The 15,937-nt window shown below is 46.2% G+C and overlaps 1 protein-coding gene across 1 annotated transcript in view; it reads right to left on the bottom strand.

The window, feature by feature from the left end:
* The window catches only part of LY86 (lymphocyte antigen 86), a 228,132-nt gene that overhangs the window by 152,870 nt on the left and 59,325 nt on the right, over positions 1-15,937 (bottom strand). Inside the window, exon 3 of the mRNA XM_085606613.1 lies at positions 724-852. Within this exon, the coding sequence (XP_085462739.1) occupies positions 724-852 (129 nt within the window). The remainder of the gene's footprint in view (positions 1-723; positions 853-15,937) is intronic.

Below are 15,937 nucleotides of genomic sequence, written 5' to 3'. Positions count from 1 at the left end.
AACTCGCAAATTCACTGCGATTCAAGAGCTGAGGAAAAAGGTGCCCATTTGCGAATATAAAATGGAGGCCCACTGCTCTCGAATTTTCGGTAGCTTTCTCCCATGATGTGGGGGTCATTATGTTTTTTTTGGCTCTCTCTGCCCGATTTTCGCTGGCAGTAATGGACAGAAACAAAAGACATGATAGTGTTCACCCTTAATATAGTGAGCGGTGTGATGTCCTCCCTCCAATTTCCCTACGACATTGGGCCATCAAAGGAAGGTTTCCATGAACAGAGCCAACGGGGGCTGCAACATGGGAACACTTATGGTCCATGCATCTCTAAATGAGATGCGCAGAACTAGGGTTCGGCGGACAGGAGACACTGTTCCCTTGCAATGGAGTAACCTCTGTGTCAAACCCTAAATCAGTCCCTTGGACAAAAACCAAATGGATTGCGAGTGACGAAGCTACCAGTTTTGGGATGTTGCTTCATCTGTGAAACTGTCTCTGAGAAGACCTTGGATGAAATCAGCATAACTGAATGTATTTGGAAATTGTTTCCCAGATTAAATGCTGCTTTAATTATAACCCTAAATAAATGCTGATTGCTTTTCCAGAAAAGATTAAAATTCTTCAATCATATATATGAAACATATTCCCATGCATGTTTCACTGGACGTTGACAATGTTAAAAGGTGTTACTTTTGTTACTCCAGATGGATAAAAAATGTACACTTTACCTCCTTTTTTTGCTCCACAGAAAGTGTAGCTTGGGTAATCCAGTGAGCAGAAAGTGTAAATTGCGGAAAACACATTTAATTTCTTTATATATCCATTTACACGGAAGAAGAGCACATTGACGTCACGCCCTAGACATGGGAAAAAAGACAAATGTGTTCAGGCGAATGCAACAAAATGTCTAGCCAATAGTTCGTACTGAAAGAAACTGTTTGTTTACAAAACAATTTTACTTTTCAAAGAGATTTTCAGGGTGACCAACAAGATTTTTTGGGTAATTTTATTGTGGTTTAAGACATTGCACCTTGTAAGCATGGACGTCAATTCACCAGAATGCCAAAGGTAGCGGAAGTGACTTTACTTACCCATTGACCTTCACTTTCATTCCCACATACATGCTTATATATACACACGCATTCACACATACACACACATTTGCACATACATACACACTCTGCCTACACATGCACACACATTCACACATACACATACTCTCTCTTATGTTATGTTATGTTAATGAGATTTATAAAAGCGCACAAATACCCAAGGGTGTCTTGGCGCTAGGGAATACAAAACAGCAAGCTCTGCGAATTGGCACTGGAAAAGCCAAGTTTTTAATTGCTTTCTAAAGCCAGTCACAGAACTGGCATTCCTAAGTTCAAGTGGAAGAGAGTTCCAAAGCTTCGATGTGCCGTAATGAAAACTACGGCCACCCCAATGTGTTGTGCGAATTCTGGGTACCAACAGTAGTCTTGTCCCCTTCGACTGAAGATGTCCGGTCGGTTGGTACCATGCAAAGAGATTCTGAAGAAAAAAAGGACCTACATGATGCAAGGCTTTATAGACAATACACAAGGCCTTGAATTTTATACGCTGAGGCACTGGAAGCCAGTGCAATTTGCGGATTTCGTTGGAAACCGGACTTTGCCTAGGAATATTAAGCAATAAGCGTGCCGCGGAATTCTGAATCATCTGGAGTTTCTTCAGGCACTGCTTCTGGGCATTGAGATATAGCCCATTGCAGTAGTCTAGTTTGGATTGAATAAGAGAAGTGACTACTGTTTTCCTGGTATTTGTTGGGATATACGGAAATATCTTCCGTATTTTATTTATAAGGAAGTGTGATGCAGAGACAACGACATTCGTCTGTTGACAGAGTGTTAGTCTGTTGTCAATCAGCACACCCAGGTTTTTTTCTTTCGCTGCTGGCTTGGGTGGTATACCCATCTCCGCCGGCCACCACATATTACTCCAGGTGGGCTGCAGATTGCCGAAAATCAGGACTTCCGTTTTTTCGGAATTAAGTTTAAGGCAATGTGCTGTCATCCATTTATTAATAGTGCTCATGCAGCTTTGAAACTGCAGAGAGGGGGAGTTTGGATGTTTGTGTGCAGCTACCACAATCTGGGTATCATTAGCATATGTGGTCAGACTAAATCTGAAATCCCGAATTAATGGGGCAAGTTCAGAGACGTAGATGATAAATAACGAAGGGCTCAACGAGCTGCCCTGAGGAACGCCACAAGGCAAAACATAAGAGGCTGAATTGAAGCCGTCAATGGACACTGTAGATTTCCGATCCTTTAAGAAGGAGGCCAGTAACGCCAGAGCCACTTCACCCACTCCCAGCTTCTCCAGCCGACTTTCCAAGAGGGTATGATCAACCGTATCAAAAGCGGCAGACAGATCGAGGAGCACAAGAGCAGCTGTGCCTCCTCCATCCATCACCAATCTCTTCGGCCGCTTTGATAAGTGCTGTTTCCATGCATAAACACACTCAAAACTGCAAACACATACACAACATACAAACATTTAAAAGCCTTTTTACTTACCTCATGTAGGAAAGTAGGAAAGTAGGATCTGCTTTCATGGTCACCCCCATTTTTTGCTGGTGTCATTATGTTTTCCTGACTAGTCTGACTGAGATCCTGTTAATCAAGACCGCAGTCTCTGTGCTCCTTCCCTAAATTGGACATGGTGAGTACTTAGGTACACTCCAGATTGGCTACTGGTGTACCCTGATAAGTCCCTAGTATATGATACTAACGTACCCAGGGCATAGGTACACCAGGGGTCTCCCATAGGCTACAGCATGAATTATGCCACCCATGAGAGACCACTCAAAGTGTGACTACAGGCCTGCCATTGCAGCCTGTGTAAGCTGGTGCTAGCACCACTTACGACAGATGTAAGTTTCCTTATATTTGAGGTCACTGCACTTAAAACCTGTAAGTCACCCCTAAGGCAGGCCTTTCAATCCTGAAGGCAGGGTGCTCGGTTCTAAGTGGGAGGGTGCCCCTACATGAGCAGGACACCCCTGCAACCTTCGGAGCCCATTCTCCCGTGTTGTAAGTGCATCAGCCATTACGACATATAGAGTGGCCATGCGTCATATCGCGATGACCGTCTCTAAACTAGCTGTAACGAACCCTGTCATGTTTGGTATCAAACATGTGTGTATGATTCCAAGCACTGTAAACTTACTCCGGGAGGCCCTCAGTGTTCCCGCTGCCATTGTTCCAGAACCGGAGAGCAAGCTAGGGCTGCTGCTGACCAGAGACACGTTTCTGCCCCCCTGCTGCTGTGCCAAGCTCGAGCAGGGGAAGGCAGAACAGTAGGTATCTTGTCACAGGGAGATGTGACCACCGCCCAGACAGGGTTTAGTGTATTGGGACAGAGTGGGGGCACTTGCCAGCAGCCACTGGCTTGAAGGTCACATTTGGTTCCCTCTTTGTATACTCCAGTTCAAACCAGTTCAGGGAGCCGTTGGCTCCCACTCTAGTGCGAAACTGGACAAAGGACACTGTCCGGACCCTCCTCTGGGAGGATCCCTGAATTGCCCCAACCCTTTCCTAAGGGTGCTTAGGGCCTTACCTGTGGGTGGGTCCCTAGATATGTTGTGGGACAAGATTCAGATCACATACCACTTCAACTTCGATCGTCTGGATACTCTGGACTTCACTTTGGGAACCAAGACTGCAACGGGGAATATTACTGCTGCTCCTGGTCTCGTCATCCTGCTGGACTTTCGCAACGTCTGTGCCTGTGCTCCATACAAATTCTTCACCAGGCCTGTGGACATCCAAGACACCAGAAGGAATCTCCCTTGGAGTGAAGGAGTCACTCCCCTGCATCTGCAGGCAGCACAGCGCAGCTGAACGGTCTGCTGATCCTGGGCTCCCACAGACTCCAAAAGGCTCAGCAACACAGGTGGTGGTTCTGCACTCCCTCGAGACCTGCACTGTCTTCATACCACGTTTGAGGCCAGTATCCCTCGTCGGAACTGCTGGCACAGAACACCTGTGCTCTGCATTGACTTGCCGTTGCCAAGGCTTGTTGACTCCCTCCTCCAGAGATCTTCAGGCCCCAAGAAGCTCCAACCTCGAGCAACTCATGCAGCCAAGCTCTTTGGCCTCACTGCTTCCTCTGCACAGTGGGCCTTCTTCATTAGTGAGCTGCTCGAGGTACTCTTGCGACCCCTAGGCCTTCGGCCCATGGGTCCTCTTGAGGGTCTTCTTGGGCTTCAGTAGACTGCTCTGCTTGCTTGGGGCCTGCTCCGACTTACCAGCTCGTGGTGAGTCACTTGGAACTTGCTGGTCCCTACACTGCATCTTTTTCATTGACTACATCGTTTGCCAGTGCCAAGGCATGTTGGTGCTCCTGCCGGACACTGACCCCTTGGCCCTTGACATCCAACGTGGGAGAGCTCATGAATGGCTCCTGGTTTTCAATAGCATCACCTGGTCCGCACAGCTGCAACTTCAAGGGCACCACCAACCTCTCCTGCATCTCCGACATTGGTGGGCATTCGTCTTCCGTGCCTCCTGGTCACTACTGAGTGGCATAGACTCTGTCCCCTCTGCTTGTAGGCACTTCTCTTCCTGAATCCACCTTTGGGTTCCATCGGACTCCTTCATCTTCTTCTCCAGCGGGCCGAAGCTGCAAGTTTCTCTTGAGTGGTAGATTGGCCAATATGGATATTGCGAGACTTCCCAATATACAGTTTCTTCTGAGAGCGCAGTAGGGCTGTAATGGGATCTGCAGCATGTCAAGCTGAGGCCGAAATGCAAATGACCCCACCATGCTCCACAATCTTACTGCTGTGACATTCTTCCAATGAGGTCATTTCCCCGCCTACAGGTACATCACTTCCTGATGATATGTAGAGCTGCCATGGCAGTACTAGCATAAGTCTTTATGTGATGAGAGCAATTAGGCAGTGCGAGGAAAAGTAAATTATTCTTTCCCAAATATGTACTAGCAGTAATTAAATTAACAACAATCAATGAATCAGTTTTGTCCTAAATAATCAGTTAGTTCGGATGCATACCAAATAAACAAACTTTCTAGGACATTTGAGAGAGGAAAATAAGGAGGAGGGGGGGTTAATTAAGAAATGAGTTAGTGCTTGCAGAAGGCAGAGATAGCTAACAGAATTGCTTGGAAGCTGCATGGCTGACAGGGTCTACCATTGCCAATTTCTTTCTTTCATCCAGCCTTCTGTCCATTGAAAGGTGATACAATATTGCTCGTTTTGCTAGGCATAAACATGTTAAGGCTGACCTGTGATAATGCAGTCATTGTTTGTGGTAGCAGATGCATGTCTAATAACATGTTTCTATGGCTGTCTGTTTTTAAAGAATTGTTTTCCTACCACAAAGGGCCTCGACACCAGTGCTTAATTTGAACCGGTGGTTGGTGGTGGGGGCCACTGGCACTTATTTTTGGGGACTGGTACTTATTTTTTTCCATTAGATATTTGTTGAGGGCAAGAGAGGGAAAAACACACTGATCGGAAAGATGAAGGAAGAGAAAGACGGCAAAACAGTCACAAAGGGAGAAAGCAGGAACCTGCAAGAGCGAGAAAAAGGGGTAGGGAGTGTCTGCTAATGGATTAAAGACTACCGGCCTTTGTATTCAGCGCACCGACGTTTAGGTGCAAAGACCGCCAGATTTTCAGCAGAGCTTCAGGCACCGCCACTCCTTCTTTCATAAACTGCTCGACACCCTTCCTAGAAAGCCAAGTCAGTGTGTGCCATCTTCTGTCTTTCATACCTGTAGATGGCTATAGACCTCCAAGTGAGCCAAATCTCATTAACATTTAACCTACAACTTTACTCTAGGATAGGAGAGTGCATAAACTGGGTCATCTAAGCATAGCACACCTGTGACCTTTATATGAAACATAATGGAAGGCTGGCTGTATACATTCAATTCATTCTGCTGTGGAGTTTGGAGGACTTTATCGGTTTATGCTAATTTCCAAGGGCAAAAGAGAGGCCAGTGCTTAATTTGAACCGGTGGTTTCTGGTGGTCAGCACCGGCACTTAATTGTCAACACGGGCACTAGTGACATTCTGCCACAAAGGGGCGCTGTTGTCTTATACAGAGAAGAGTACGATAAAAGTTGTTTATTAATTTAATATACATTGTAAATGACTAATTCCTGCCGCCCAAGACACTCTTATAGTCTGAATTGTCACACTTGTAGGAGTCTGATGGTTAGTAGTTGTGTTGGTCCTGTCATTGGCAGCACTGGCAGGGGCAATGAGTGGGGCAAGCTGCAGTGGTCTCCTGATGAGGGCCTTGGTAGTTTGTTTTTAACAAATGAAGCTCTGGAGTGTTCACGTAGCACTACAACTCTGGGAATACATTGACCTGGAGAATGCCGTATTATATTATATCTTTTGGAGCCCATTACAGAGGATTGATTCATGGCTTCGACTGCTGTGCACACAGGTAATCCGTGGCACAGCTGCATACCAGGCTTTATTGCAAAATGTTGCACGATTGCCTCTTGCAATCTATTCTAAAAAGCTTGACTCGTTATGTGATCTCATCGAAGTATTATGTTATAAATCCCTGAGATGTGATACTGAGCAATTAATTTCGGATGCACCGCGAGTCTCTGCTGCCAGCTTTTGTTTTTGCTTTACTTCGTGTATTTACAAGGCATTTTAACAATTATTCATATAGTTACACCCATCAAATTAGTGCTTTGCCAGAGTGAGGGTGAAAGCTGATCCCACAAACCCCAATGAATAGGTGATTGTCAGTTTTCCAAAAATACCTAACTTTTCTATTGTATTTCCAGGTCCTACATTCCCACATTCCTACATTCAGCAGCTGAAAGTTGATTTTGGTAGTTTTAGTGTAGGCTCTGTACTGTTTCTTTATTGCACAGGCTTAACAGTCGCGTCAGTTTCTCTGGATCCTATTTAGCAAGCAGGACAAATAGGTGCTGGACCGCGCCAAAGCCATGCGCGGGAAAGGGACCCATGTGTGGCTTTGGCACCCTTCTTCAGGCTCCCATGCCACTGCGGTTGGCGATTGGTCTGCGCTCAATGCCACATTTAATGGGGCTAGTGGGCTGTAAAAGGGTAAGGTAGTAGATTCCACAAAGGTGAAATAGAATATAGCCTCTTTTCTGTCATGATTCAGTTGGGAACAGGTTCAGGATATTATAGAACATACTAAAATATCCCTTTAATAAAACAGAAACACTGAATGATGCTTTTTAAAATTACTCACATTTGTATCTTATGTGACACTTTTCAAATTAAGTTTATTGATACAAATCTACGGAATGTACACCAAATGTCATAACCTTTTTATAAAAAAGGAAGTGAGAAGAAGATTAGGGCACATTCTGTTGAGTATAAATCTAGAATATGAAGCGTGGGAATGTACCCAACGGAATAACATTTCTTAATTAAATTTACCTTCTAAATCCTAAATTCTAAATTCCTTGATTTAACTAAACCAAAAGTGGGAAAGGTACTTAGATCCAAGCAACTCTCTTATTACGTTTATGCAGTGGATGGTAAGCAGGAAAGCTTAAATTTGGAGGCTATGGGCCAGATTGCGTGGTCGGACCCTACATTAGCTCATGCAACTTATCTGTATATGCATTTTCAAGCATCATTATCTTCCTGCACATTCACTATTAAAGAGGACTTCAGGCCTCTGTTGCTCCTCATATAGGGCCCGATTCACAAAGGTAAACTGAGACGGAAGTCTAACTTTACGACTTTCGGTATTCACAAAGGGCATTTACGAGTAGTAAAGTTAGACATTTGTCTCAGTTCACCTTGGGGCATATGTATCAACCAAATTTTTAATCGCAAACGCTGCGATTCGCAAAAAACAGAGTTTGCGATTAAAAATTTGCAAAACGGGATATATGAGGCAAATTCTCAGCGCAAATTTAAGGAATCTCTAATTTAGCGATTTCTTAATTTTGCGTAAGCATTTATGAAATCGCAAATTGCGATTTCTTAAATGACATGTAACACGCACCAAAGCATTGCGAATTATCCTTAAGAAATCGCAAATTACCACCAACTTCTAGTTGGTGGTAATTTGCGATTTCTGTTAAAAATGCACTTTTTGGAATTTTACAAAGTGCCACGTGGTGCACATACATGCCCTTAGGGCATGTATGTGCGCCATATGCACACACATGCTCATTTCAGGGGTGCATCAGGGTGTCATCATGACACCCTTGCACCTTAGAAATTATTCTCAAATTGCGATTAGCAAATTGCGAATCGCAATTTGAGAATTACTTCCCATTCATTCCTATGGGTCTCCTGGCCCATAGAAATGAATGGGAAGGTATTCCTTAATTGCGATTTCGCAAATTGCTAATCGCAATTAAGGAATTTTAAGAAATCGCAAAAGTTTTGCGATTTTTTAAATACATCCCGTTTTGCAATTCTCAAATAGCGATTCTTTAAAAATCGCTATTTGAGAATCGCAAATGGAGATGTTGATACATATGCCCCTTGGATTCCAAACTGGAACTACCAGTGCAGGCAGGCAGATGTGTGTGGTGCTCTCTCCCACTGCCTATGTGAGCGGCTGAAGACATCTCTGACTCTTGACTTACATGTCATCTGCAAACTGGCATTGCATTTAGTAGCGGCTGAACAAAGCTTTGAGTGGAGCTGGATGCAAGTGCTTTAATCTAAGATTTCTGGCAAGAGCAGTTTGTGACAGTTCTGATTGCTGCTGAGAGAGTGAGCACCAACTTCTGTCAGTAATACATATATCGGGTATAGGGGTCGTTACCCGTATGGAAGGCAAAAAAATAATGACTAATGATAGAGTTCCACGCGTTTTATTGGTTTATGCACACGTGACAGTGATAATATAGGAGGTTTCCTTATTGGGCTGTTTCAGTCGTCACCAAGAGTCTTTCCGAGTTTGGGGAGTTCGTTCTTGTTTTCACCTTCTTCCTGGGATTCGGTCTCGGTTTAGGGAGCAGCCCGGATGCGAATAAAGAAAACAAAAAGAAAACATCGGGTTAGTGATTTAGGAAGTCAGTGCTTTCTTATTCAGGGAACAGGAGTGAGGGTAGTATTCACCGCTAGTCCGTCACCCGGTGAACCCCGTCGTGACCTCCCTCTTTACGTAGCCCTCCCTCTCCCATGCCACGTGAACCCTTGAAATGTCACCTGTACCTTAGCAAGCCACCCTCTTCCTAGAGAGTGGCTGAGCGACGTGCGGTCTTGTTGGCCCTTCCGGCGGGAACTCCTCGTGAACAGCAACGACTCTGGATTTGGCGTCCTTCTCCACGGGAACTCCTACGGTCTCCTCCGGTATCCCGCTTCCGTCTTCTCTGGCAGTCCACGCCACAAACTCTTCTTTCCTGGGATTTTCCGCTTCCGTGTTCCTTCGGAGGACCGACCCTCTTGTGTTACCCGTCTGCTCATCCGATAGGTCGGTGTTGAGTGACGTCACGGGCCACGCCCCCACAGTTTCTTCTTGATGTTTCTTAAAGGGCTCCAGACCTGCCTGCACAGAGGGGGATATAACGTCCGTAAATGCACTGTCCGTGTCAAAGGGCAGTAGTGTCCGTAGTTCGTTATCGGACTCGTGACATACGCCCCCTCTAGAATTCCCCAATCGGGGGAAAGTGGAAACTGGGACAGGTAATCCGCATTACCTTGTTCGGTACCTTTACGGTGACGTACCTCAAAGCGGAAGGGCTGAAGTGCCAGAAACCAGCGAAGGACCCTATCATTAGCACCCTTATTTCTCTGGAGCCAGGTGAGGGGAGCATGGTCGGTATACAGTATAAAGGATCTTCCTTCTAGGTAGTACCTGAGCTTTTCAACACTCCACTTCAGGGCCAGACACTTCTTCTCTATGGTGGGATACGCTGTTTCTCAAGGGAAGAATTTTCTACTTATATACAGGATAGGGCGTTCCAAACCCTCATTATCCTGTTGAGAAAGAACAGCTCTTATTCCCACCCCTGAGGCATCTGTCTGAAGAATGAATGGTTTCTGAAAATTCGGAGTGAGTAATACAGGCGATGTGGTCAAAGAAGTCTTCAGAGCCCGGAAGGCCTGGATTTCTTGTTCAGAGGGGTTCTTGATGCGATTAGCTGTAGTGGACTTTTTGAGTAGGTCAGTAAGGGGGGCGGCTGTCTGGGAAAACAGGGGAGTGAACCGCCTATAGTAACTGACAAGGCCAAGGAAAGCCCTCATCTCTTTTTTTGTAGTGGGAAAGGGGGTGTCTTGGATGGCCCTCACATTCTCTGATTATGGTTCAATGAGTCCTTTTCCCAACAACCCTAGGAATTTAACCTTCTGAAAGGCAAATTTTGATTTCTTAGCGTTGATGTGAAGGTTGGCGTCCCTCAGTTCAGTAAAGATGGCCGAAAGGTGGGACTGATGTTCTTCCCACGTTCTCCTGAACACAGCAATATCGTCCAGATAGGCCGATGAATACCCAGAGTGACTTTTCAGGAGGGTGTCCATAAGTCTCTGAAAGCTAGCGGGGGCACCATGAAGGCCGAAGGGCAATTCCGTGAAATAAAATAGGCCATCAGGAGTTGAGAATGCTGTCTTTTCTTGGTCTGCCGGATGGAGAGGGATCTGCCAGTAGCCTTTGGTGAGGTCGATGGTGGATATATATCGAGCCTCACCAAGGCGCTCAATTAGCTCATCCATTCTGGGAAGGGGATACCCGTCTTGTTTAGAGATGCGATTTACAGATCTGAAATCAATACCAAAATGGGTGCTCCCATCAGGTTTCGGGACAAGAACGATTGGTGAACACCAGTTGCTCTTGGAGGGTACCACCACTCCCATTGCTAGCATATCCTCCTCCTCTTTCCGTAATGCCACGCGACGGGCCTCGGGGATCCAATAAGGTTTTTGTTTGACTACAACACCGTCAAGGGTAGGTATTGAATGAGTAGTTAAGGAGGTTTTGCCAGGTTGATTGGAAAAAATGTCAGAAAACTTGAGGAGACAGCTTGTAATTCTGCTTTCTTCTTCGTATTCAATTCGGGACTATATACAGTCTCATGGAGTGTGGTTTGCGTTTGAGCAATAAAGGAAACGCTACAAGGCTTTTTGGGGATCGGACCAAACCATTTCTTTAATACATCAGCGTGATACATTTGAGTTTTTTTAGGGAATAGACGTAGTAGGTAAGTAGTCTTTCCGATTTTTCTTACAACCTCAAAAGGACCCTGACATTCTTTTCTTAGTATGTGTGAAGAAGAAGGAAGAAGGACCAATACCCAGTCACCAACCTGAAAATCCCTTAACTTTGTCACCTTGTCATATTGTTGTTTGTGCTGGTTTTGTGTCCTTTCTAGATTGTCTTGGGCTAAAGCTCTCAGTTTGTGAAGTCTCACCTTCACCTGATTTGCATAATCTAGTAGGGCTTGTGCTTCAGAAACACCCTGTTCTTCCCAACTTTCTTTCGTAATCTCTAGGAGGGTACGCGGCCGCCTCACGAATAAGAGTTCAAATGGAGAGGCACCCAAGCTGGACTGGACCGTGCTTCGCAGAACGAATAATGCCAAAGGAAGAAGCTGATCCCAATCCCTCCCATTCCCGGACAAGAGTTTCTTTAACGTGAGCTTTAAGTGCCCGTTATACCGTTCTACAAGGCTGTCTGTTTGGGGATGGTATACTGATGTTTTTATGTGTTTGATATCTAAATGTTTACACACATCCTTCATAAGACGGGATACGAAAGGCGTGCCCTGGTCTGTGAGTATCTCTCTTGGAAACCCCATTCTTGAAAATACCTCTATCTGCTTCTGTGATATGGTTGTGGTAGTGGCTGCCCGTAAGAGAAGGGCTTCAGGGTATCGAGTAGCGTAATCTACGATCATAAGGACATATTGGTGTCCTGTAGCTGGCTTAGGAAGGGGTCCTATTAAATCCATCCCGATACCTTCAAATGGGCGCCCAATAATGGGTAGAGGCTGTTAAGGAGCTTTTGGAGGGATGAATGGGTTTCTTTTCTGACATATATCACATTCCTGGCATTACTTTTTAATCTTTAGATAACTGCCAGGCCAGTAAAAGTGATCTACGATCGCTTTACTATTTTTTTCAGCCCCCACATGTCCTGCCAATAGATGGGAATGGCCAAAAAAAAGGACTTGATCCCGGAACCATGTGGGTACTAATAACTGAGGTTCGGCCCCCTCCTTGGCGATCCGGTATAGGAGCCCTTTTCGCTCCTCAAAAGAAGGATAGCTTCTCTTTTGGTTGTTCTTTATTTCCTGTGCTCTCTGCCATGCATGTCTAAGGGATGCATCGTTTAATTGAACCCCCCTCAAATTCTTATCCATAGCCCAGGGTTCTGAAGTTAGCAGGGTGTCATGAGGGTTCTCTGACGGGGTTCCTGTTTTAAGGGCACTGGCTAAGAAGAGGGGAAAACAGGGAATTATCCACCCCTAAAATCAATGGCTCAGGAAGGGACGGAAGAACCCCTACAGTGATAGTGGTCTGTGCACCTGTCTTAGTGCATACAGGTAATTGAACTACAGGATAGACCCTAATATCCCAATGAACACAGTGTATGCTAACAGTCTCCCCTGACCTGACCTTGGAAACGGGGACCACATCCTCCCGGGACACTGAATGTTTGCACCCTGAATCAAGGAGGGCTTTTATTTCTTTACTGTTCACTAAAAGACATACATAATACATATGCCCCATCTCTTGTGCATATAAGACCGATCGTGGTGCGTAACTGACGTCCATAGGCTCGTCCTCGGTTCTCTCTCTCTTCTTCCTACAGAAACTGGCTATGTGGCCCCATTCACCACACTCAAAACACTGGGGGCTAGAGGAGATATGGGGTTAACAGGCCTCTCAGGTCGAGACCTTAGGAATTCTGAATGGCTCTTGGTGGGTTTCCTCTCAAACCTTGTGGACAGGGATCCTTTCTGGGGTTTCTCTGATTCTTTGGAGGTACCGCGGCACTGGGCGCGGGTAAACAAAGTGGCCATTTCGACGGCTTGATCAATGGACATGTTTGCGTGCTGCCGAAGCCACCTCTGAGTATTAGGAGGAAGGATCTCTATATATTGCTCGAGATAGCTTTTGTTCATAACGTCCTCGAGGGTAGATTCTTGTGGCTTCAACCAGCGATCAGCAGCGTCCTTCCTTTTGTAGAAAAGTGTTTTGGGTGTATCACTTGCGGTTCCTCGTTCTTGCCTGAACCTGAGGCGGTGTGCCTCCTCATTGATTCCGAGGCGGTCCAGGATGTATTGTTTTACTACTCCGTAAGCAGCTGTGCCGTCTCTGTTAATGGTCTGGTAAGCTGCCTGAGTCTCTGCTGTGAGCAACGGTGCTAAATAAAAAGGCCAGCGATCGGTGGGCCACCCACTGGCCCTAGCTGCTCTTTCAAAGTTCAAAAAGAACGCTATGGGGTCCTCTCCAAGTACATATTTTTGAAGCGGAACTACAGTACCAGGTGGGGCAGAGCCTCTCCCTTGTCCCAGGCCCATCAGAAGTTAGTTCTGCCCTTCTGCCAATTTGGTCATATTGTCCGCCTGGGCCTGTATAGCTGCTGAGAAGGCTGCTCTGTCCAATACAGCCTGATTGGTGCTTCTTTCAATGGCCCATTCTAATTTGGATTGGCCTTCCTTTAACTGGTATATAAGATTCTCCACCGTGTGGCTATGGAGGCATTGCCCGCATTCTCCACCACTTGTCGGGTAAGGGGTCGTTACCCGTATGGAAGGCAAAAAAAAATGACCAATGATAGAGTTCCACACGTTTTATTGGTTTATGCACACGTGACAGTGATAATATAGGAGGTTTCCTTATTGGGCTATTTCAGTCGTCACCAAGAGTCTTTCCGAGTTTGGGGAGTTCGTTCTTGTTTTCACTTTCTTCCTGGGATTCGGTCTCGGTTTAGGGAGCAGCCCGGATGCGAATAAAGAAAACAAAAAAAACGTTGGATTAGTGATTTAGGAAGTCAATACTTCCTTATTCAGGGAACAGGAGTGAGGGAAGTATTCACCGCCAGTCCGTCACCCGGTGAACCCCGTCGTGACCTCCCTCTTTACGTAGCCCTCCCTCTCTCGTGCCCCGTGAACCCTTGAAATGTCGCCCGTACCTTAGCAAGCCACCCTCTTCCTAGAGAGTGGCTGGGCGACGCGCGGTCTTGTTGGCCTCCCGGCGGGAACTCCTCGTGAACAGCAATGACTCTGGATTTGGCGTCCTTCTCCACGGGAACTCCTACGGTCTCCTCCGGTATCCCGCTTCCGTCTTCTCTGGCAGTCCACGCCACAAACTCTTCTTTCCTGGGATTTTCCGCTTCCGTGTTCCTTCGGAGGACCGACCCTCTTGTGTTACCCGTCTGCTCATCCGATAGGTCGGTGTTGAGTGACGTCACGGGCCACGCCCCCACTGTTTCTTCTTGATGTTTCTTAAAGGGCTCCAGACCTGCCTGCACAGAGGGGGATATGACGTCCGTAAATGCACTGTCCGTGTCAAAGGGCAGTAGTGTCCGTAGTTCGTTATCGGACTCGTGACATACGCCCCCTCTAGAATTCCCCAATCGGGGGAAAGTGGAAACTGGGACAGGTAATCCGCATTACCTTGTTCGGTACCTTTACGGTGACATACCTCAAAGCGGAAGGGCTGAAGTGCCAGAAACCAGCGAAGGACCCTATCATTAGCACCCTTATTTCTCTGGAGCCAGGTGAGGGGAGCATGGTCGGTATACAGTATAAAGGATCTTCCTTCTAGGTAGTACCTGAGCTTTTCAACACTCCACTTCAGGGCCAGACACTTCTTCTCTATGGTGGGATACGCTGTTTCTCAAGGGAAGAATTTTCTACTTATATACAGGATAGGGCGTTCCAAACCCTCATTATCCTGTTGAGAAAGAACAGCTCTTATTCCCACCCCTGAGGCATCTGTCTGAAGAATGAATGGTTTCTGAAAATTCGGAGTGAGTAATACAGGCGATGTGGTCAAAGAAGTCTTCAGAGCCCGGAAGGCCTGGATTTCTTGTTCAGAGGGGTTCTTGATGCGATTAGCTGTAGTGGACTTTTTGAGTAGGTCAGTAAGGGGGGCGGCTGTCTGGGAAAACAGGGGAGTGAACCGCCTATAGTAACTGACAAGGCCAAGGAAAGCCCTCATCTCTTTTTTTGTAGTGGGAAAGGGGGTGTCTTGGATGGCCCTCACATTCTCTGATTGTGGTTCAATGAGTCCTTTTCCCAACAACCCTAGGAATTTGACCTTCTGAAAGGCAAATTTTGATTTCTTAGCGTTGATGTGAAGGTTGGCGTCCCTCAGTTCAGTAAAGATGGCCGAAAGGTGGGACTGATGTTCTTCCCACGTTCTCCTGAACACAGCAATATCGTCCAGATAGGCCGATGAATACCCAGAGTGACTTTTCAGGAGGGTGTCCATAAGTCTCTGAAAGCTAGCCGGGGCACCATGAAGGCCGAAGGGCAATTCCGTGAAATAAAATAGGCCATCAGGAGTTGAGAATGCTGTCTTTTCTTGGTCTGCCGGATGGAGAGGGATCTGCCAGTAGCCTTTGGTGAGGTCGATGGTGGATATATATCGAGCCTCACCCAGGCGCTCAATTAGCTCATCCATTCTGGGAAGGGGATACCCGTCTTGTTTAGAGATGCGATTTACAGATCTGAAATCAATACCAAAATGGGTGCTCCCATCAGGTTTCGGGACAAGAATGATTGGTGAACACCAGTTGCTCTTGGAGGGTACCACCACTCCCATTGCTAGCATATCCTCCTCCTCTTTCCGTAATGCCACGCGACGGGCCTCGGGGATCCAATAAGGTTTTTGTTTGACTACAACACCGTCAAGGGTAGGTATTGAATGAGTAGTTAAGGAGGTTTTGCCAGGTTGATTGGAAAAAATGTCAGAAAACTTGAGGAGACAGCTTGTAATTCTGCTTTCTTCTTCGTAT

Source organism: Triturus cristatus, chromosome 5_2, assembly GCF_964204655.1.
Source record: "Triturus cristatus chromosome 5_2, aTriCri1.1, whole genome shotgun sequence".
Taxonomy (NCBI): Eukaryota; Metazoa; Chordata; class Amphibia; order Caudata; family Salamandridae; genus Triturus; species Triturus cristatus.
This window is presented reverse-complemented; position numbering and strand designations above follow the sequence as displayed.